This window comes from Amblyomma maculatum, chromosome 9 (genome assembly GCF_055883805.1).
Source record: "Amblyomma maculatum isolate TAMU_Amacu chromosome 9, ASM5588380v1, whole genome shotgun sequence".
NCBI lineage: Eukaryota > Metazoa > Arthropoda > Arachnida > Ixodida > Ixodidae > Amblyomma > Amblyomma maculatum.
Window position 1 is genome coordinate 98,203,445 of NC_139352.1, and position 22,532 is coordinate 98,225,976.

General features: G+C 49.2%; 1 protein-coding gene and 2 non-coding genes across 3 annotated transcripts; all 3 read left to right on the top strand.

The window, feature by feature from the left end:
- Window positions 1-8,704: 8,704 nt before the first annotated feature.
- TRNAD-GUC (transfer RNA aspartic acid (anticodon GUC)) lies at window positions 8,705-8,776 on the top strand. Its single transcript has one exon. It is a non-coding gene; the product is annotated as a tRNA-Asp (tRNA).
- Window positions 8,777-11,977: 3,201 nt separating this feature from the next.
- Window positions 11,978-12,049, top strand: TRNAD-GUC (transfer RNA aspartic acid (anticodon GUC)). The gene has a single exon. It is a non-coding gene; the product is annotated as a tRNA-Asp (tRNA).
- A 6,533-nt stretch (window positions 12,050-18,582) lies between these two features.
- Window positions 18,583-19,218, top strand: LOC146179901 (uncharacterized). The gene has a single exon (XM_084580289.1). The coding sequence runs from the start codon at window positions 18,583-18,585 to the stop codon at window positions 19,216-19,218; it is 636 nt and encodes a 211-aa protein (XP_084436415.1).
- Window positions 19,219-22,532: the final 3,314 nt, after the last annotated feature.

The following is a 22,532-nucleotide window of genomic DNA, read 5'->3' on the forward strand; positions in this document are numbered from 1 at the left end:
GTGGTGACGAGATACTCGGTAGGCCAGACAAGGAAGTCACACTACCAAAAAACGGACCGTCAGAGGAAGAAAGGGTGAGCGATGCCGAGAGTTCAAAAATTGAACTTCTGGAGTCTGCGGGCGGACAGGAAACCCTCGAAAAGAGCAGCGGCCGAGGGACCAACGTCCAAGGCCCTGCGAAGCGGGCCTACGACGAGAGCACCAGTGAGACAAACAAGGCAGAGGCAGCTAGCAACGATGAGCTGCCGATAAAAACGCCAATAGGAAGGAGGGCCACCTTCAAACCAAGACCGAATTTCTCGACGGACAGGAGAGCTGCCGAAAAGCCGCCCCTGTCAGAAGGTCTGCCAGTCCGACCTCATGGCTCTGGCGTCAGCGAAAGCGTCTAGCGCCATGCTAGACGTGAAAGGTAAGCACCAAGCTCTTGGCCTCTTTTCACTCTAAGAAAATGGCATATGTACTGTCACTAAAGGTTGCGACCCTTAACGTGAGAGGTCCAGCAGCGAAAAGGAAGCAGAGCCAGGTCCTGCGCCTTTTAAATGAAAATGACATCGATATACTTGGAGTTCAAGAGACAAAAGTCGAGGGTGAACAAGAGGCCGAGAGCATGGTGCAACGTTTCACGTCGCGGTTTTACGCAGCTGTCAGCCATGCAGTCGGTACTTCTGCTGGATGCGTCCTGTTTGTGAAGAAGTTGCCGGGTCTTGTAGTGCAGTCGCATGCTTCTTTTCCGTCGGGTCGGGGTGTGGTCGTCGATTTTAGCTTTTGCTCGGCTGAGTGGCGTGCTGTTTGTATATATGCACCTACGATAGTTGAGGAGAGGGCTGCTTTGTTTGATTTTGTTGAAGGGTATTTAAACACGGATAAGCAACTTGTCTTTCTGGGAGATTTCAATTGTGTACTGAGCTCCGGTGACAAAACTAGCCATCGTACATTTAGGGATCGTAGCACAGAGGTACTTTCGCGCTTGATTGACGAGTTTGCACTGGAAGACGTTGCAGAGTGTCTCACGAGCGAGCGACGGGTTCAGTATACGCATTTTCAGGGTGCTAACCACGCCCGCGTTGACAGAATTTATGTGTCCGCAGAGTTGGCTCCAAAATGCCAGGATTATTATGTTTTGGCGGTAAAGTACTCAGATCACTACATGGTTCAGTGTACAATTGGAACAAGAAAGGGAGGTAGCGGTTTTAATTGGGAATTGTGGAATAATAAACTGCTGAATGACGAGCAATTTACCAGACTAGTAGAAGAAGAAATTGGTAAGATTTGTCAGGAGGACACCCACGAACTGGGTCAAGAATGGGAACTGTGTAAGCAACAAATTAAAATCAAAGCTATAGAAAAGGCCAGCTGCATACGGTTTCAAGAAAAACAAAATGAAATGCATTTAAGATCTTTGCTAGATAAATTGTTAGCCCTGGAGTGTAACACGCCTGGGTTATACATGGACGACGTTAGCAAAATGAAACAAAGACTTCAACTGAATGACGAATACCGTTATCCGGAGCACTGGTGCGTGCGAGAGCGGAAAAATTGGCCATGGATGAGACGCCGACAAAAAGATCGTTGGGAATAGAAAAAGCAAATGCAAGGCGAAATCACGTGGCAGAGGTAGATTGGGCAGGACGCACAGAAACCGATAACGAAGGAATCGCGAAAGCTTTCCGGGAGTATTATGAAGAGCTATTTTCGTCCCGAGAGGTTTATTTGGACCGTTTTAAAGAATCCTTTTTTGATACGATGCCAAAAATTGATGACGAACAAAAAGAAAGACCGGAGCGGCCAATAAGCGAAAAAGAAGTGCAGCAGGCAATAGAAAATTTAAACCCAGGGAAATCACCCGGGCCTAATGGCCTGAGTGCGGCTTTTTGTAAAGCGTTCAAGGACCAGCTATCTCCTTTGTTGTGTGCCTTATTTAATGAAGCGTATGAACTGAAGGCACTGCCTGCGTCTTTCGGATCGTCGCACACAGTACTTATTCCGAAAACTAACCAACCAGATAAGCTTAGGGATTTGTCGTCTTAAAGGCCTATAGCTTTGACAAACGTTGATTACAAGATGTAAATGAAGGTGCTTGCTGGAAGACTACAAACGGTTATATGCGAACTAGTGGGCCTTCACCAAACGTGCGGTATCAAAGGGCGATCTATCTATCAGAACATTCACAAAACGAGAAGTGTACTCGAATGCTGCGATGCAACCCTTGCATGTGTTGCGTTACTGCAGTTGGACTTGGAGAAAGCTTTCGATTGTGTGGCACATACTATTCTGTTCAGTATATTAGACTATGTTAATGTCGGCTCTGTTATTCGAGAGGGAGTGGCGTTGGCGTACCGTAACTGCACTACGAGATTAATTGTCAATAAGTCACTGGGAGCCCTCATCAACGTACGACGTTCGGTGCGCCAAGGTTGCCCCCTCAGCCCTCTTTTGTTCGGCATTTATATTGAAACATTGTGTTTAAGCATCCTACAAAACGATGACATTGATGGGTTTCGACTGCAGGAGTCAGAAGTCAAATTGCTGGCTTACGCAGACGACGTTGCGGTTTTTTGTGTAAATAAGGAGAGTATAAAGAGGACAGTGGATGTGGTAAAACATTTTAGCAAAGTCACAGGGAGTAAAGTTAACTGGGGCAAGTGCCTGGGATTTTGGCGCGGTGAATTGCAGCTGACCCCCGACACTTTCGCTAATGTATCGTGGGTTACAACGCCTGCAAAGTACTTGGGTGTGCCCTTGGAATTTTACCAGGAAAGCGAGCCATACTGCCTAGAGCAGGTCAAAGAAACCCGTGAAAAAGCAGAGAAATGGAAAAGCGCTAAATTATCAATATTTGCAAGAGCCGTAGTTTGCAACCTGTTTTTAATTAGTCAGTTATAGTATGTAATGCAAGTGTTGCATTGCTCCCGTGTAAATGTGCAAAAATTGCATCGAGTTGTTGCGGTGTTTGTTTGGGCCTCGATTTGGGAGAGGTGCAGTCGGATAAATTTGTTCCGGCATGTGAAGCATGGGGGGCTTGGTCTGGGTCATTTGTTTCTGCGACAGATTGTCAACCGGTTTATGTTTTTTAGGCATGCCAGCGATCCATTCCTGCGCACAGTGTGTCAACAAAGACTTGGTCGAGCGTTGCCTGATTTCGTAGTTTATACTAAATGTATGCCGGGTTCTCTTTTTGGATTCTTTAGGGAAATTGTTGTGAGCGTGAAATTGTTGTGAGCGTGGTTATCACTGCGATCCAGATGCACGGTCAGCCCGCAAGTATTTCCGTGAAAGTGTGCAGCGATGGCTCGACGTGCTTAAATTGCAACCATGTGCTCCTGAGTGGCTGTCAAAGCTGGGACCTTTGACGGTGCTCAAGGAATTTTAACATGACAATGCCTGCCCCTCAGTGGGTGTTAGGCAACGCGAACTAGCTTTGTGTACATAAATTATTCCTTTGTTCCTGTTGTTTTGAGTTCCAGTGCGGTGTATTTGTGTCAAAGTCAGGCAATAAAGAAAAAAAAAGTATAGTGGCCAGTATCCCCGCCTGTCACGCGGGAGACCGGGGTTCGATTCCCCGACGGGGAGCTTAGTTTTTTCTTTTTTGCATTTTGCGCCATTTCAGAACAACGCTTAGCCTCTTCCCTGCGCCTCCTCGTTAGTATAGTGGATTCTACTTCCGGCCACCGAGCGTGACGGACGTGTATATCATGTGCTCCCAAGGAGCGGATTCAGCGGCCCAGCTGGGCCGTGGTATCAGGAGTACGGAAAGGCCTGTCAAGGATTATGAACTGGTTCTACCGCATCTGCCTACAGGTTCGAGTGTTTTGCATACTGTTTTTTTGCATGGCGACATAAAAGCCAGGCCGTACCGGGTGGAGCACTTTCGAGACTCCCTCGCTCGTCTTTCACTTTTGCCGGAAGTGGTTGCTCTCGAAGCATATCAAATGAATCACGTATGGGCGGTAACGTTTAAAGGTGAAGAGGGGAAAGCGAAGATTTTCCAAGCCGAAACTTTCGAAGTGAAGGAGCACCGATGCGTGGTCATTGACCCCTGTAACCAAGGCATCAGGTTAAAAATTTCTGGCTGCTTCACGGCGTGCACGACGATGATGTGCGAGCGGCGTTGGCGGCTATTGGAAAAGTTACCGAAATATCAAGAGAAAAGTGGAAAGTGCAAGGGTGTGTCGACAAGGCTTCAACGACTCGAACGGAGACGCTGAAGCTAAAAGCGGGCGTAACCATTGAATACCTGCCGCATCAGCTTCGGGTAGCCGAGGATGTCGCACTCGTCCACGTCCCAGGCAGAGCCCCGCTTTGCCTCCGGTGCCGGGGGAAAGGTCATATACGTCGGGATTGTCGTGTGCCGCGCTGCGGGCTGTGTCGTCTCTACGGCCATGACGAGTCCCAGTGTGTGCGCACGTATGCCAACGTTGCAGGCCCCGTGCCGAGTGAAGTGGCAGGCGAGCACTTGATGGACGCAGTGGACGCCGAGAAAGCTAGCAGTGGAATCACTGAGGATGCAGTGCAGAAAGAACAATCCTCTGAGAAGACTCCTGCCCTTAAAGAACACTCTGATTCAGATGTGATTGTTCAGTTGCCGAATGTTGCTGGGACCGAGACACCCACGAAAGAAGACGGCAATGCGAGTGCTGTAAGCCCATCTTCGACTACACAATACATTGAGGAACAGGGAGACACTGAAGCTGAGATGCCTGCTGCTTCTACCTTGCCTGTGAAGCGTGTGCACGAAGACAGTGTCAACGTAGGATCAACACAAGCAGGAGCGGGGAACGGTCAGCCTAGACTGAAGGCGGCCCCCCTTCGCCGGTCGGTCTTCAAGCCAAGGCCAAACGTGCCTCCAGACCGGAGAACTGTGTCACCTGTGCCTCCGCCATTGCGGGGGTACCCTTTCCGGTCGAGACGTTACAAGCCCGGTCCATGATCGGGAGCAGCGCTTGGAACGGCGGACGGACTCGTCGAAACGGAAGAATGGCCGTCCCGTGCTGTCTTTCATCAAACGCAATGCTGTCTTTCTGCAAAAGAGATGTGAGTGATATATGTTTCACGGTTTATAATTTCTTGAGATGGCGACCAATTTATCCACTAGCTTGCGCGTAGCCACGCTAAATGTGCGGGGGCTGTCAACGAGTCGGAGACAACAGCAGCTGAACCGCATTCTGCTGGAAAATGAAATTGATATGCTAGCAGTTCAAGAGAGCAAAATGGAAAGCGAACAACAAACAGATAAAATGGCTGAAATATATCGTTCTAGATATAGTGTTTGGGTTTGTCATGCTGTTGGAAGATTGGGGGGATGTGTCATTTTCATCCGACATTGCATAGAATGTGTACAGTCTGCGTTCTCGTGTGAGAGTGGACGGCTATTGCTATGTGATTTCAGTTTTTCTCGATTGGACTGGAGAGTGATCTGCGTTTATGCGCCGACTAGAACGTTTTAGCGGGAAGAGCTTTTTTACTATATGAAATCCTTCCTAATACATGAGAGGCGTGTTCTCCTGCTTGGAGACTTCAACTGTGTCTGTAGACCGGAACATAGAAGAACAGACCGTGTCCGTCGTGACAAGAGTGCAGAGTTACTTATTGAATTGTTAATGAGGCAGAGCTTGAAGATGCTGGCTGTATACTGACGCATGAGGGCCAAGCAAAGTTCACGCACTTTCAAGGTAGCTGTCATGGAAGGTTGGACCGAATATATGTTCCCATTGATTGTGTGCCCTTTTGCTCGGATTATCAAACACTTCCCATGAGCTTTAGTGACCACTCCCTCGTAATGATTAATCTAGGTATGAAAAGTAAGGCAACAAAGTTCAATTGGGATCTATGGAAATTTAATGAAAAAATGCTGCTGGATGAAGAGTTTATCAGTAAAGTGAAAGAATATATTACGCATATGTTACAAAATGACTCTAATTTTATACAAGCATGGGAGCAGTTTAAGTGCGATATAAAGATAGCTGCTATTGACCGAGCATGCACTCTCCTACGTAAAGAAAGAGAACAAGAAAAAGAACTTCGTAGCACACTTGAATACATGCTTAGCATGGAGAGCGTTAAGCCTGGCTTGTTCGACCAAGATATTAAAAAGATAAAAACCGAACTTGAGGTGATGGACGAAGAGAAGTATCGCGGTGCGGTGATAAGGGCACGCAGCGAAAAATTGTGGCTCGGAGAGACGCCCACGAAAAGGGCACTTAGTGACGAAAAAAGGTACCCAGTGTCAAAAGAGATAAAAGAAATCTGCTATCAGAACGTAGTTACCTCGGAAAAAAAAAACGATTGAACGGGCGTTTGTAGAATTTTACAGCGATATGTTTAGCCTGAAAACACCGGACATTGAACGCTTCAGAAAAGACTTTCTGTCGCTGATGCCAAGAGTAGAAGACGAAGTGGCGCAGACACTTGAAGCAAGTATTACTTGCGAGGAAATTGAGGCCGCTATCGGGGAATTAAATTCCAATAAGTCACCCGGACCAGATGGTCTTGGTGCTGCCATATACAAGGCCTTTCCAAGTGAAATGGCTGTTTTACTGGAAAGAGTTATTAGTGAATGCTACAAAAAGAACGTCCCTCCTCCGTCTTTTCGAATGTCACACATTGTACTAATCCCGAAAACAGATGACCATGTTAAGCTTCAGTCTGTAGCGTCTTACCGTCCTATAAGTCTAACGAATGTTGACCATAAAATTTACATGAAAGTATTAGGGCGATGACTCCAACGTGTAATTACTTCTCTTGTAGGCCCACATCAGACATGCGGTATAAAAGGAAGGACCATTTTTACTAACATACACGCAGCAAGGAGTGTACTCGAATGTTGTGACGCGATGCATGACCACGTAGCCATGATGCAATTACACCTCCACAAAGTATTTGATAAAGTGGTACATGAAATTTTGTTCTCTGTTTTAGAGTATGTCAATGCTGGTTCCGTGATTACAAAGGGCGTGAAAATGGTTTACGAGTGCTGTTCAGCGAGACTGGTCGTGAATAAGCAGTTAACTGATCGTATACCTGTTCAGTCGTCAGTAAGGCAGGGCTGTCCCCTGTCTCCCCTTTTGTTTGCGCTTTATCTGGAGCCTTTCTGTCTAAGATTGCTTACAAGGCCAAACATACGCGGTTATAGATTTTTTCAAAGTGAAGTTCGGGTTTTGGCATACGCGGATGATATTGCGGTTTTTTGTACTGACCATGAGAGCGTGCAAGAAGTTGTAAAAGAAGCCACTGCTTTTTGCACTGCAAGTGGAAGTGAAATTAGTTGGGCAAAGTGTTTAGGATTTTGGCACGGAAACTGGCAATACGCGCCTGAATTATTCTCCAGAATGCAATGGACAACAACGCCAGGCAATTACCTTGGTGTGCCACTAAAGCATTACCGTGAAAGCAAGGAATGTTGGGCCGGTGAAGTTGAGCAAGTGAAAACCCAAACAAACAAATGGGGAGGACATAACTTTTCTATGTTCGCAAGAGCTACCGTTTGCAATATGTTCCTAGTTGCCAAAATTTTTCACATGCTGCAAGTGTTATCTATGTCAAGAATCTCTGTTCAAAAACTGCATAGGGTATTTGCCACGTTTGTGTGGGCTTCAACATGGGAGCGTACCAGTCGATGCAATCTTTTTCATACGGTGCATAACGGTGGACTAGGCTTGTCACATTTATACTTAAAGCAGATTGTAACAAGGTTCTTTTTTTTGCGCGAACAAAGCGATGTTTTTCTTAGAACGGTAATCCAAGTGCGATTGCGTGATTCACTGCCGGAATATGTAGTTTCGACTATGTCTACAGGGACAATGGCTCTAAGTGCTTTTCTTCGCGAAGTTGTCGCGTCCTTCCAAATAGTGAAGGCGAGATTTTCAAATGAGTATATGTGTACTGTTACACGAAAACGGCTGTACAAAGATTTATTGGAAACCTTTTTACCTGTGCCTCTTTATCGCGCTGTATATGCTTTGGGTCCGGAGCGGGACGTGTTGAAGAGAGTGAAAAGAATGGCCATCAGATCGTCCGCTAAATCTTTCTTTTTTCAATTGCATACCGGCCCTCTTCCGGTGAAGCCATGGCTGAAAAGCAAAGGCCTTTTCGTGCCTTGGTCTGCTGACTGTTTAATTTGCAAAAAGCTGGAATCCATAGAGCATATTTTCCTTGATTGTCACGATGCGGTTTTTTTGTGGGACGTGCTACAGCGTACTATTAAAAAGGACTTACCAATAACGCCGTTTGGCATACGCTACCTTCCATGCGCCCAGCCAGAAGAAGTGCCCAGTGATTTATTAATGGTGTTGTGCATGCACAGCATATGGAGAACGCGGATGGATGTTCGCCATGAGCATGTTGTCGTACACCCAGCCCATCAGTATTTTGTTGAAAGTGTAATGTACACGCGTGATGTTTTCGGAGGGCAATCTGAACCCCCGGAATGGCTGCCAGTCTTGGACAAGCTCATGTCACCTAATCCATTCTACCACAAGAAACCTGTAAGAAAGTGACTTGTGTTTTTAATTCCATGCGACTTTTCATCGTTCTTTGTAGTTGCCAAGTCGGTAATAAAAAAAAAAAAAAATCCTCGTTAGTATAGTGGCCAGTATCCCCGCCTGTCACGCGGGAGACCGGGGTTCGATTCCCCGTCGGGGAGCTTAGTTTTTATTTCTTTTTTGCATTCTGCGCCATTTCAGATCAGCGCTGCCGTTTCACCTGCGCCTCCTCGTTAGTATAGTGGCCAGTATCCCCGCCTGTCACGCGGGAGACCGGGGTTCGATTCCCCGACGGGGAGCTTAGATTTTGTTTCTTTCTTGCATTATCCGCCATATCACAACAGCACGTAGCCTCTTCCCTGCGCCTCCTCGTTAGTATAGTGGCCAGTATGATTCTGCTTCCGGCCACGCCAGTGAACGGACGCAGGATGCAGGGCTCCTCAGGAGCGGCTTCAGCGGCCATGTCAGGCCGCGGTAACAGGACTGCTGAACAGGATGGTACTTATCAAGTTGTTTTGCCTGCACTGTCAACAGGTCGGTTTGTTTTGAATACGGTTTTTTTGCACACCGATATCAGGGCCCGCCCTTACCGGGTGGAAGATTTCCGCGACGCGTTGGCACAGCATTCGCTGATCCCCGATGTTGTTGCGATGGGGGCGTATCGGATGAGCCACGTCTGGGCTGTCACTCTCAAGGATCCTGAAGCGGTGACCAAGCTTGTTAGTGTCGGTGTGTTGTGTGTGAAAAACGGTCGCTGCTTGGTAATTGACCCGGCCAACCAGGACGTGCGACTGAAACTTCACTGGCTTTTACACAACGTGCCAGACGAGGATGTGCGTGCTGCCTTTACGCCGTATGGAAAGGTGTTGGAAGTTACAAGGGAGCGCTGGCGTGTGAAAGGTATGGTAGAAAAAGGCTCAACTACTAGACTTGTCACGCTTAAGTTGAAAGCTGGCGTGAAGCTGGATGACCTGCCACATCAGTTGAACGTTAGCGGTGAGCTGGCGCTCGTTGTTGTGCCAGGCAGACCTCCCTTGTGCCTACGCTGTGGGACCACTGGTCACATCCGCAAGGAGTGCCCGTTTCCTCGCTGCGGAACCTGTCGACGGTTCGGTCATGAAGACAGCGAGTGTGCACGTACCTACGCAAGCATTGCCGGACCTGGGACCAGCGAGGACACGTCCGAGTTGATAATGGATGAGGTGGATGCGGAGGAGGCGGTAGACATTAGAGGACAGTCAACGAAACAGGATGCGCCTTCCATGACGGTTTTAACTAAGCATAAGGTGACTGTCTCAAGTGAAAAGAATGAAACTCGGCACGTCTCGCACGTTCCATCGCAGGACCAACAGGACCACGAAAGCGCTTCAAAGGAAGCGTCAGAAGACGTAATCAAGTTTTCTGACGCTGATGAGCATCCGAGTACTGAGCCTCCTTGCACTGATGCCATGGAAGTTGGACCGGAGACAGCGGCCTTAATTGCCTCAAAACGTCCACACGAGGAAAGCTTCGAGGAGACTCAGCTGCCAGGCGGCGTTTGTGGTGAGCCGCCGCCGAGAACTGCGGGCATCCGAAGATCGACTTTGAGACCGAAGCCGAACTTTGCCGACACGCGGCAGGCGGGGAAACCGCCTCCGTAGGTTTTGTGGTGTCCTGAACGATTTGTGGGTCGGCTGCCTACCGACCAGCGTCAGGAACATTCTGCAACCAAGCGGGGCGTGTGTGAAAAAAAAATGAAAAACGGTGCTTGGACTTCGTTTGAATGCAGCCCGACGTTCTGCAGGGAGGACAATACGTGCACACATATGCCGCTCTTCTTCAGAAGCGGAGGACACGCAACCATGAAGGTAGGCACCATGCGGGTACGGGCGGCCCTTTCTAACACATGACTCTCAAGCTTAATTCGGCGTTACACGTAGCTACTTTGAATGTCAGAGGGCTGGGAGCGAGAAGGCGACAATGCCAGCTCAGTCGCCTCCTTGTGGATAATGATATAGATATAGCAGCTGTGCAAGAGTCAAAGATTGAGAGCCATGAAAGCACTGACCGTATGGTGGCTTCTTTTCAAACAAACTTTTATGTGTGTGTATGCCATTCTGTTGGTGTATCGGGTGGATGCCTTTTATTTATACGTAACACGCTGGGAGTAAGTGTAGAGTTCGTTTTTGCCTGTCCAAGTGGTCGGCTCTTGGTTACTGATTTTACCTACAGTAATTTATGCTGGCGTGTTGTGTGTGTGTATGCTCCCAATTCAGAATGCGAACGCGGATTTTTTTTTGAGTCTATTGAATTGTGGTTGAAGGTCGACAAAATCTTGCTTGTACTTGGTGACTACAACTGTGTGTGCGCTGTTGTGGACCGAGCGGCGAAGTGTAAACCTCGAAGAGACAGAAGCTCCGAGCTGTTGAATGCACTTGTGCATGAGTATGGCCTTGAGGATGTTGGTAGTGTGTTCTCCACTGGAAATCAGCCAGAGTTGACGCACTTTCAGCGAGATAGCCATGCTAGATTGGACAGGGTGCATGCCTCGGTTGATCTTGTTTCCGTATGTACTGCATATGAGGTCAAACCTGTGTCTTTCAGCGATCATTGTCTCGTGAGTGCAGTGTTTGGTCGCAAAGGAAAGAAATCGCGCTTTAACTGGCACCTATGGAAACTGAATGCCAAACTTCTTGCCGATGAAGAGTTCCTTACGGAAGTTAAGACCGAGTTTGAAAATCGTCTTGCTATGCGACCAGTGAGTTTTGCAGAGGAATTGGACAGCTTCAAAGAGTGGGTCAAATTGAAATCCATAAAAAAGAGTAGTAAGCTGCGGTACAAAGAGAAAGAAAAAGAACTGAATGAACAATTTGCTCTTTTTTTTGAGCATGGAAAGTACTGTGCCAGGGCATTTCGCCAGTAAAATACGAGAGCTTAAACGTGAGCTGGAAACAATCGACAGCGAAAGATACACAGCGGCTGTCATACGTGCATGGGCTGAAAAACTTTGGGCTGGAGAAGTGCCGACAAAACGAGCGCTAGCAGACGAGAAAAGATACGCCTGCCAGAAAGAAATAAGGAGTATAAGGTATGCCGGCCATATCACTGAAGATGCAAAAGATATTCAGCGTGCGGTAGCAGAGCACTTCGAAGAACTGCTTAGCGCTAGGCCTCAGACTGTAGGCGGCTTTCAAACAGATTTTCTAAGACTGATGCCTGCACTGGATGTCGAAAGTAAAGCGCGCCTAGAAACACCGATAACGTTGCAGGAGATAGTATCTGCAATAGATGACCTGACAACTGGGAAGGCCCCATGGCCGGATGGTCTAAGTGCTGCCTTCTTTAAAACTTTTCAGCAGTATGCGGCTCAGTTTATGCTATGTGTAATCACTGAAGCTTATGAAAGTAATACTGTCCCACTGTCTTTCTCTACATCGCACATTGTTCTAATACGCAAGACAGATGACCCGGAGAAACGACTGTTGGTGGGGTCATATAGAGCAATAAAGAAAAAAAAAGAATCCTCGTTAGTATAGTGGCCAGTATCCCCGCCTGTCACGCGGGAGACCGGGGTTCGATTCCCCGACGGGGAGCTTAGTTTTTGTTTCTTTCTTGCATTCTGCGCCATTTAAGAACAGCGCTTGCCGACTTCCCTGCGCCTCCTCGTTAGTATAGTGTTTTTTTCTTTATTGGCCAGTATCCCCGCCTGTCACGCGGGAGACCGGGGTTCGATTCCCCGACGGGGAGCTTTGTTTTTGTTTCTTTTTTGCCTTCGGCGCCATCTCAGAACAGCACTTGCCCTCTTCCCTGCGCCTCCTCGTTAATATTGCCGCGAAACCTTCAAAACAGTGTTGTTTTTTAACGGCCGCCGGCATACAGGCTTATCACTCTGATTCTGGACCGCGTATCAGTTCCGTAATCTTTGTTTTTTAATGCTCGATGTCGCGAGTCACACCTTTATCAGTTTTGTTGTAGCACAAGATGCACCGAGATCTGTCTCGAAGGTTCCGGCCACTCGGGTGTCTTTCCACAATGTTCCAGCCTGTGCTGGTAGCTGTTTGCGACGTTATCTAGATTGTTCTGTGCAGCCTTTAAATTGAGCGTTGCCGAGTGTGACGAGCATTCCTTGTCCGACGACCGACGAGCACGTTTGTTTCTATCGCCGCCTCCGAGTTGCTTAGTTCTTTTGCGTGCGCAAGTCAGCCCAAATAAAGAGTTTCTTTAGTGCAATCATCGACCCCCTTCATTTGTGTCGTCGACCTCGTCACCACTACGTGACATCTGGTGGAGGTGCTGCCTTTGATCCTTCGAGCGAAGACGCAAGCCGTGTTCCTGTCGCCCTGGAAGACCAGCCTACAGGTCACCGAGCCAGCCGCCGACTTCAAGGCCTACAAACCGAACACGGTCTGCTGCCTGACCCCATTCGATCTCGGAAGACATCGACGCTGACAATGGCCCAGCCTACAGCACCGGTTGTTTTCGTCCAGCCCCGTGAGCCCTCCTGCTTCCATGGACTACCGGATGAAGATGCGGGAGATTGGATGAACCTTTTCGACCGTGTGGTAGATTTCAACGGCTGGAACGACGCCGCGAAACATAGGCAAGTTTACTTTGTTCTGCAAGGACCTGCCCGAGTTTGGTTCGAAAATCATGAGGCAACTATGAATGATTGGGAGACTTTCAAGGAAGCGTTTCTTACTGCCTTTTCAAGCGTCGTCCGAAACGAAAGAGCCAAGGCCCTCCTTCAGTCAAGACTTCAACTTACTGACGAGCCTGTCCTGGCATACGTTGAGGAGATGAAGCGCCTCTTTCGACGCGCCGACCCTAACATGACCGAAGGAGAGAGGGTCAAATTTTTAATGCGAGGCGTCAAAGAATCGCTTTTTGCAAGCCTTGTCCGAAATCCGCCAAAAACCGTGGCGGAAATTGAAACGGAGGCGTCTACTATCGAGAAGACGTTGGCCACCCGGATGCGCCACTACGAGCGACCGTTTCAGCCGGACTGCTCAAATCACTACCCCAACGCATCTACAAGCGGAGAGAACCTTCGGGACCTCATCCGGGAGATCGTGCGAGAGAAGCTCCGCCGACTAATGCCATCATCGCAACAACCGCAGGTGGCGACGCTCGCGGACGTCATCCGTGAAGAAGTCCAGCAGGCGCTGGGCGTTCCTCAAGCGACGGCTTCGACTGTTCCAGCACACGAGGCAACAGTGATGAACTACGCTGGTACATTACGTCGCCCTCCGCCCCGACGTGATGACTTTCCGAGCCCTCGCCGCAACCGCCCTGTTCCCGAAAGCCGCCCCTTGGCACCCGTCCGCCAAGCCTACCAACGACCCCAAGCCCTAGAAAGTGCGACGCCTGGAGGACAGCAAACAACCGACCGCTCTGCTTCCAATGTGGTGAGGCAGGACATATCCTCCGTCACTGCCCGTACAGGCGGATCGGCCTCCGTGGTTTCGCTGTCGACTCCCCACGACCCCGTCCTGGCGAGCGACCACAGGAAATCAACGACTTCCTGCGCAGCGGAGAGCACTCGTCGCCAAGGCGTCTATCACGATCCCCATCACCGTACAATGCCCGATTTGCGTCGCCGGGCCGCGGTTACGTGCAAGGACGGTCTCCTAGTCCCCGTAGGGGAAACTAAAGGCAGCAACCTTTGGAGGTGAGGTTGCTCAACGGCGAAAAGACGAAGATCCTCCGCCGCCGACGAACACTAACGACGACGCAACCATTTCATCGCCGCTCCACACGACGACATCGACGATAACACGACCAGAGTGCAAGCAGACACCGCCGCCCAGCGAAGTAACAACGGTATGCCCCGGCCATGACCTGAAGAAACGACGGAGCCGAGATCGGACACTAAGGCCCACGTGCAATGCGAGGACGCGAACAAGTGACCTTGAAGTTGATATCGACGGTCGCAGAGTCACTGCCCTAGTAGATACCGGAGCTGACTATTCAGTCATTAGTGGACCGTTAGTCTCTCAGCTCAGAAAAGTTACCACCGCTTGGGATGGCCCGCTGATTCGCACCGCAGGTGGCAACCTGGTTACTCCATCGGGACGATGCACTGCAAGAATAACCGTAAATGGGCGTACTTACCCCACCAGCTTTGTGGTCTTGCAGCAGTGCTCCGGCGACGTGATTTTAGGTATAGACTTCCTAAATGAACATAGGGCTATCATCGACCTGCGATCCAAGCTCATCAAGCTCTCTGCAGACAAAGCCATTCCTGCTACGACGACGTCAATGCAACACATTGCTCTAAACGTCCTCGATGAAGAATTGACCGTCCCGCCCCGATCAAGCATCGCAGTTTGCGTAGGTAGCGCAAACATCGAAACCGCTGAAGGCATCGTCGAAGGAAATATCCAATTGCTCTTAGAACGAGGTGTCGGCATCGCAAGAGGCATCGCGAAATTCCAGAGAGGTCAAGCTCAGGTGCTGGTAACAAACTTCACCGAAGAATACCGGCATCTCAACAAGGGCACGACGATCGCTTTTCTCGACGAATTAGCCGACCTCAAAGATGTATTCGCCCTCCACGACCAAACGCTGGAAGACGCACCGGACCAATTCCGTCAGCCCAAATTTGACATCAACCTGGCATTGACCCACAGCAGGAAAGACCTGATTCTCAGTCTTCTTCCAAGCTACGGGGAGTGCTTCTCGTCATCATCGTAGGCACGACAAACACCACTGGCCAAGCACCGCATTATAACGGACGAACACGCCCGACCTCTGCCCCAAAGCCCTTATCGTGTATCGCCCCGAGAACGGCAGGCCATTCGCGATCAAGTTGAGGAAATGCTGCGTGATGATGTAATCCAGCCATCGAACAGCCCCTGGGCGGCACCAGTCGTTTTGGTCAAGAAGACAGCACACTTCGCTTCTGCGTTGATTACCGCCGCTTGAATAGCATAACGAAGAAGGATGTCTACCCGCTTCCCCGCATCGACGACACTCTCGACCGGCTCTGCAGCGCAAGGTACTTCTCATCGATGGACCTGAAGAGCGGATATTGGCAAATTGAGGTCGACGAAAGAGATCGCGAGAAGACCGCTTTCATCACACCGGACGGCCTTTATGAGTTCAAGGTGATGCCATTTGGCCTCTGCTCCGCACCAGCCACGTTTCAACGAGTAATGGACACAGTCTTGGCAGGCTTGAAGTGGCAAATTTGTTTGGTATATCTGGACGACGTTGTTGTCTTCTCGTCAACCTTTGAAGACCACCTCAAACGACTACAGACAGTGTTGGAAGCCATCAAGTCATCGGGACTAACGCTAAAAGCAGAGAAGTGTCACTTCGCCTACGAAGAACTCCGGTTCCTAGGTCACATAGACCCGGAGAAAACAGCTGCAATCGCACAATTCCCACCGCCTGCCGACAAGAAAGCTGTGCGCCGATTTCTTGGGCTGTGCGCTTATTATCGACGATTTGTCAGAAACTTTTCGCGGATCGCCGAACCTTTGACGCAGCTTACAAAGGCTGACGTACCTTTTAAATGGGAAGCGCCGCAAGGAGAAGCCTTCGACGAACTCAAGCGCCGCCTGCAATGCCCTCCTGTACTTAGCCACTTTGATGAAAACACCGAGACCGAAATTCACACCGACGCGAGCAGTGTGGGCCTAGGAGCCATTCTCGTCCAGAAGAGTGCCGGACAGGAGAAAGTAATAGGCTACGCTAGCAGGTCACTCACAAAAGCCGAAGCCAATTACTCGACGACCGAGAAGGAGTGCCTTGCAATCATCTGGGCCACTTCTAAGTTTCGTCCATACCTATACGGCCGACCATTTAAGGTGCTAAGCGACCATCACGCGCTCTGCTGGCTGGCTAATTTGAAAGATCCCTCCGGCCGCCTTGCCAGATGGAGCCTTCGACTTCAAGAATTTGACATGACTGTAGTCTATAAGTCGGGCCGAAAGCATTCCGACGCAGACTGCTTATCACGCGCTCCCGTCGACGCCTTCCGAAGGACGATGACGACGATGCCTTTTTGGGACCGGTAAGCGCCAGCGGTTTCGCAGAACAACAGCGATCAGACCCTGAGCGGAAAGCGCTAGCCGATTACTTAGAAGGAAAGACCGCTTCCCCTCCTGGTGTGTTCAGGCGACATTTATCATCCTTCACGTTAAGCAATGGCCTCCTCGTGAAGAAGAACTTCGCACCCAAGAAGACCGCGCAGCTTCTCGTAGTGCCTAAAACCCTCCGGCAAGAGATTCTGCAGGCGTTACACGATGAGCCCACAGCAGGCCACCTGGGATTTGCACGCACGTTGCATCGAATCCAGGAGAATTACTACTGGCCGCGACTGCCTGCCGAAGTTGCCCACCACGTGAAGACGTGTCGTGAGTGCCAACGACGCAAGACGCCACCGATCAGACCAGCAGAACTACTAAACCCGATTCCGCCCCCAATCATGCCCTTTCAACAAATTGGGATGGATCTCCTTGGCCCCTTTCCATCTTCGTCTATGGGTAACAAGTGGATCATCGTGGCCACTGACTACCTTACCCGTTACGCCGAAGCAAAAGCACTGCCCAATGGTACCGCGTCAGAAGTCGCCAAATTTTTTGTCGAACAAATTCTCTTGCGACACGGCGCCCCAGAAGTGCTCATCACGGACCGGGGAACGGCGTTTACGGCAGAGTTGAAGCAAGCCATCCTGGAATACAGTCACACAAGCCATCGACGAACAACTGCGTACCATCCCCAGACCAATGGCCTTACGGAGCGCCTGAACAAAACGATCGCGGACATGATCGCTATGTACGTCAACGCTGAACACAAGACCTGGGACGCCATCTTGCCGTACGTGATCTTCGCGTATAACACGGCAATCCAGGATACAACCAGAGCGACCCCGTTCAAGCTTGTGTACGGTAGGGAGCCCACGACGACGCTCGCCGCAATGCTACCGCACGTAACCAACGAGCACAACCTCGACGTCGCCGCCTACCTGCAGCGTGCAGAGGAAGCTCGACGACTCGCACGGCTGCGTATTAAAGACCAACAGCGCACCGACAGCCGACGATACAACTTACGACGACGCCACGCAGAGTACAATCCAGAGGACCAAGTGTGGGTTTGGACACCAATTCGCCGTCGTGGACTTAGTGAAAAGTTGTTGCGTCGATACTTTGGGCCGTACAAAATCATTCGCCGCGTCGGACCACTGGACTATGAAGTCATTACCGACGGAACGTCAGCATCACAACGGCGACGCGCATGCCCAGAAATTGTACATGTTGTACGACTGAAGCCTTATTACGCACGTTAAACAATCTGTGGTGTTTAAACTTCGCAGTGTTTATGTTTAAGTTGCTTTGTTTTGGAACATCGAGGCGATGTTTTTTTTTTGAGGGGGGAGTAATGCCGCGAAACCTTCGAAACAGTATTTGCTGTTTTTTAACAGCCGCCGGCATACAGACTTATCACTCTGATTCTGGACCGCGTATCAGTTCCGTAATCTTTGCTTTTTAATGCACGATGTCGCGAGTCACGCCTTTATCAGTTTTGTTGTAGCACAAGATGCACCGAGATCTGTCTCGAAGGTTCCGGCCACTCGGGTGTCTTTCCACAAAGTTCCAGCCCGTGCTGGTAGCTGTTTGCGACGTTATCTAGATTGTTCTGTGCAGCCTTTAAATTGAGCATTGCCGAGTGTGACGAGCATTCCTTGTCCGACGACCGACGAGCACGTTTGTTTCTATCGCCGCCGCCGAGTTGCTTAGTTCTTTTGCGGGCGCAAGTCAGCCCAAATAAAGAGTTTCTTTAGTGCAATCATCGACCACCTTCATTTGTGTCGTCGACCTCGTCACCACTACGTGACAATATAGCGATTCTACTTCCGGCCACCGAGCGTGACGGACGTGTGTATCATGTGCTCCCAAGGAGCGGATTCAGCGGCCCAGCTGGGCCGTGGCATCAGGAGTACGGAAAGGCCTGCCAAGGATTATCAACTGGTACTGCCGCATTTGCCTACAGGTTCGAGTGTCTTGCATACTGTTTTTTTGAATGGCGACATAAAAGCCAGGCCGTACCGGGTGGAGCACTTTCGAGACTCCCTCGCTCGTCTTTCACTTTTGCCGGATGTGGTTGCCTTCGGGGCATATAAATGAATCACATATGGGCGGTAACGTTTAAAGGTGAAGAAGGGAAAGCGAAGATTTTGCAAGCCGAAGCTTTTGAAGTGAAGGAGCACCGATGCGTGGTCATTGACCCCTGTAACCAAGCCATCAGGCTAAAACTTTTCTGGCTGCTTCACGGTGTGCACGACGATGATGTGCGAGCGGCGTTTGCGGCTTTTGGAAAAGTGACCGAAATATCAAGAGCAAAGTGGAAAGTGCAAGGGTGTGTCGACAAGGCTTCACCGACGCGAACGGTCACGCTGAAGCTGAAAGTGGGCGTTACCATTGAGTACCTGCCGCATCAGCTTGGGGTCGCCAAGGACGTCGCACTCGTCCACGTCCCAGGCAGAGCTCCGCTTTGCCTCCGGTGCCGCGGGAAAGGTCATATACGGCGTGATTGTCGTGTGCCGCGCTGCGGGCTGTGTCGTCGCTTCGGCCATGACGAGTCCCAGTGTGTGCGCACGTATGCCAACGTTGCAGGCCCCGTGCCGAGTGAAGTGGCAGGCGAGCACTTGATGGACGCAGTGGACGCCGAGGAAGCGAGCAGTGGAATTACTGAGGAGGCAGAACAGAAGGAGCAATCCTCTGAGAAGACTCCTGACCTGAAAGAACACTGTGAGTAAGATTTGATAGTTCCGTTGTCGAATGTCGCTGGGACCGAGACACCCGTGAAGGAAGACGGCAATGCCAGTGCTGCAAGCCCAGCTTCGTCTACGCAACACAGTGAGGAACAGGCAGACACTGAAGCGGAGATGCCAGCTGCTTCTACCTTGCCTGTGAAGCGTGTGCACGAAGACAGTGTCAACGAGGGATCAACTCAAGAAGGAGCGGAAAACGGACAGCCTCCACTGAAGGCGGCCCCCCTTCGCCGGTCGTCCTTCAAGCCAAGGCCAAACGTGCCTCCAGACCGGAGAACTGTGTCACCTGTGCCTCCGCCATAGCGGGGGTACCCCTTTCGGTCGAGACGTCGCAAGCCCGGTCCATTATCGGGAGCAGCGCTTGGAACGATGGACAGACTCGCCAAAACGGAAGAATGGTCAACCCATGCAACAGTTGAACCGCAATGCTGTCTTTCTGCAGAAGAGATGTGAGTGAAATGTTTCGCGATTTATAATTTCTTGAGATGGCGACCAATTTGTCCACTAGCTTGCGCGTAGCCACGCTAAATGTGAGAGGGCTGTCAACGCGTCGGGGACAACAGCAGCTGAACCGCCTCCTGCTGGAAAATGAAATTGATGTGCTAGCAGTTCAAGAGAGCAAAATGAAAAGCGGAGAACAAACAGATAAAACGGCTGAAACATATCGTTCTAGATATAGTGTTTGCGTTTGTCATGCGGTTGGAAGATCGGGGGGATGTGTGATTTTCATTCGAAATTGCATAGAGTGCGTACAGTCTGTGTTCTCGTGTCAGAGTGGTCGGCTTTTGATGTGATTTCAGTTTTTCTGGATTGGACTGGAGAGTGATCTGCGTTTATGCGCCTACTAGAACATCTGAGCGCGAAGAGTTTTTTCAGTATATGAAATCCTTCCTAATACATGAGAGGCGTGTTCTCCTGCTTGGAGACTTCAACTGTGTCTGTAGACCGGAAGATAGAACAACAGACCGTGTCCTTCGTGACAAGAGTGCAAATTTACTTATTGACATTGTAAATGAGGCAGAGCTTGAAGATGCTGGCTGTATAATGACGCATGAAGGCCAAGCAAAGTTCACGCACTTTCAAGGTAGCTGTCATGCAAGGTTGGACCGAATATATGTTCCCATTGATTGTGTGCCCTTGTGCTCGGAATATGAAACACTTCCCATGAGCTTTAGTGACCACTCCCTCGTAATGATTACTCTAGGCATGAAAAGTAAGGCAACAAAGTTCAATTGGGAGCTATGGAAATTTAATGAAAAACTGCTGCTGGATGAAGAGTTTACCACCAAAGTTAAAGAATATATTAAGCATATGTTACAAAATGACTCTAATTTTATACAAGCATGGGAGCAATTTAAGTGCGAGATAAAGATAGCTGCTATTGACCGAGCATGCACTCTCCGACGTAAAGAAAGAGAACAAGAAAAAGAACTTCGTAGCACACTTGAATACATGCTTAGCATGGAGAGCGTTAAGCCCGGCTTGTTCGCCCAAGTTATTAAAAAGATAAAAACCAAACTTGAGGTGATAGACGAAGAGAAGTATCGCGGTGCGGTGATAAGGGCACGCAGCGAAAAATTGTGGCTCGGAGAGACGCCCACGAAAAGGGCACTTAGTGACGAAAAAAGGTACGCAGTGTCAAAAGAGATAAAAGAAATTTGCTATCAGAACGTAGGTACCTCGGAAAAAAAAAAACGATTGAACGGGCGTTTGTAGAATTTTACAGCGAATTGTTTAGCCTGAAAACACCGGACTTTGAACGCTTCAGAAAAGACTTTCTGTCGCTGATGCCAAGAGTAGAAGACGAAGTGGCGCAGACACTTGAAGCAAGTATTACTTCCGTGGAAATTGAGGCCGCTATCGGGGAATTAAATTCCAATTAGTCACCCGGACCAGATGGTCTTGGTGCTGCCATTTACAAGGCCTTTCCAACTGAAATGGCTGTTTTACTGGAAAGAGTTATTAGTGAATGCTACGAAAAGAACGTACCTCCTCCGTCTTTTCGAATGTCACACATTGTACTAATCCCGAAAACAGATGACCATGTTAAGCTTCAGTCTGTAGCGTCTTACCGTCCTATAAGTCTAACGAATGTTGACTATAAAATTTTCATGAAAGTATTAGGGCGACGACTCCAACGTGTAATTACTTCTCTTGTAGGCCCACATCAGACATGCGGTATAAAAGGAAGGACCATTTTTACTAACATACACGCAGCAAGGAGTGTTCTCGAATGTTGTGACGCGATGCATGACCACGTAGCCATGATGCAATTAGACCTCCACAAAACATTTGATAAAGTGGTACATGAAATTTTGTTCTCTGTTTTAGAGTATGTCAATGCTGGTTCCGTGATTACAAATGGCGTGAAAATGGTTTACGAGTGCTGTTCAGCGAGACTGGTCGTGAATAAGCAGTTAACTGATCGTATACCTGTTCAGTCGTCAGTAAGGCAGGGCTGTCCTCTGTCTCCCCTTTTGTTTGCGCTTTATCTGGAGCCTTTGTCTAAGATTGCTTACAAGGCCAAACATACGCGGTTATAGATTTTTTCAAAGTGAAGTTCGGGTTTTGGCATACGCGGACGATATTGCGGTTTTTTGTACTGACCATGAGAGCGTGCAAGAAGTTGTAAAAGAAGCCACTGCTTTTTGCATTTCAAGTGGAAGTGAAATTAGTTGGGCAAAGTCTTTAGATTTTTGGCACGGAAACTGGCAATACGCGCCTGAACTGTTCTCCAGTATGCAATGGACAACAACGCCAGGCAATTACCTTGGTGTGCCACTAAAGCATTACCGTGAAAGCAAGGAATGTTGGGCCGGGGAGGTTGAGCAAGTGAAAACCCAAACAAACAAATGGGGAGGACATAACTTTTCTATGTTCGCAAGAGCTACCGTTTGCAATATGTTCCTAGTTGCAAAAATTTTTTACATGCTGCAAGTGTTATCTATGTCAAGAATCTCTGTTCAAAAACTGCATAGGGTATTTGCCATGTTTGTGTGGGCTTCAACATGGGAGCGTACCAGTCGATGCAATCTTTTTCATACGGTGCATAACGGTGGACTAGGCTTGTCACATTTATACTTAAAGCCGATTGTAACAAGGTTCTTTTTTTTTGCGCGAACAAAGCGATGTTTTTCTTAGAACGGTAATCCAAGTGCGATTGCGTGATTCACTGCCGGAATATGTAGTTTCGACTATGTCTACAGGCACAATGGCTCTAAGTGCTTTTCTTCGCAAAGTTGTCGCGTCCTTCCAAATAGTGAAGGCGAGATTTTCAAATGAGTATATGTGTACTGTTA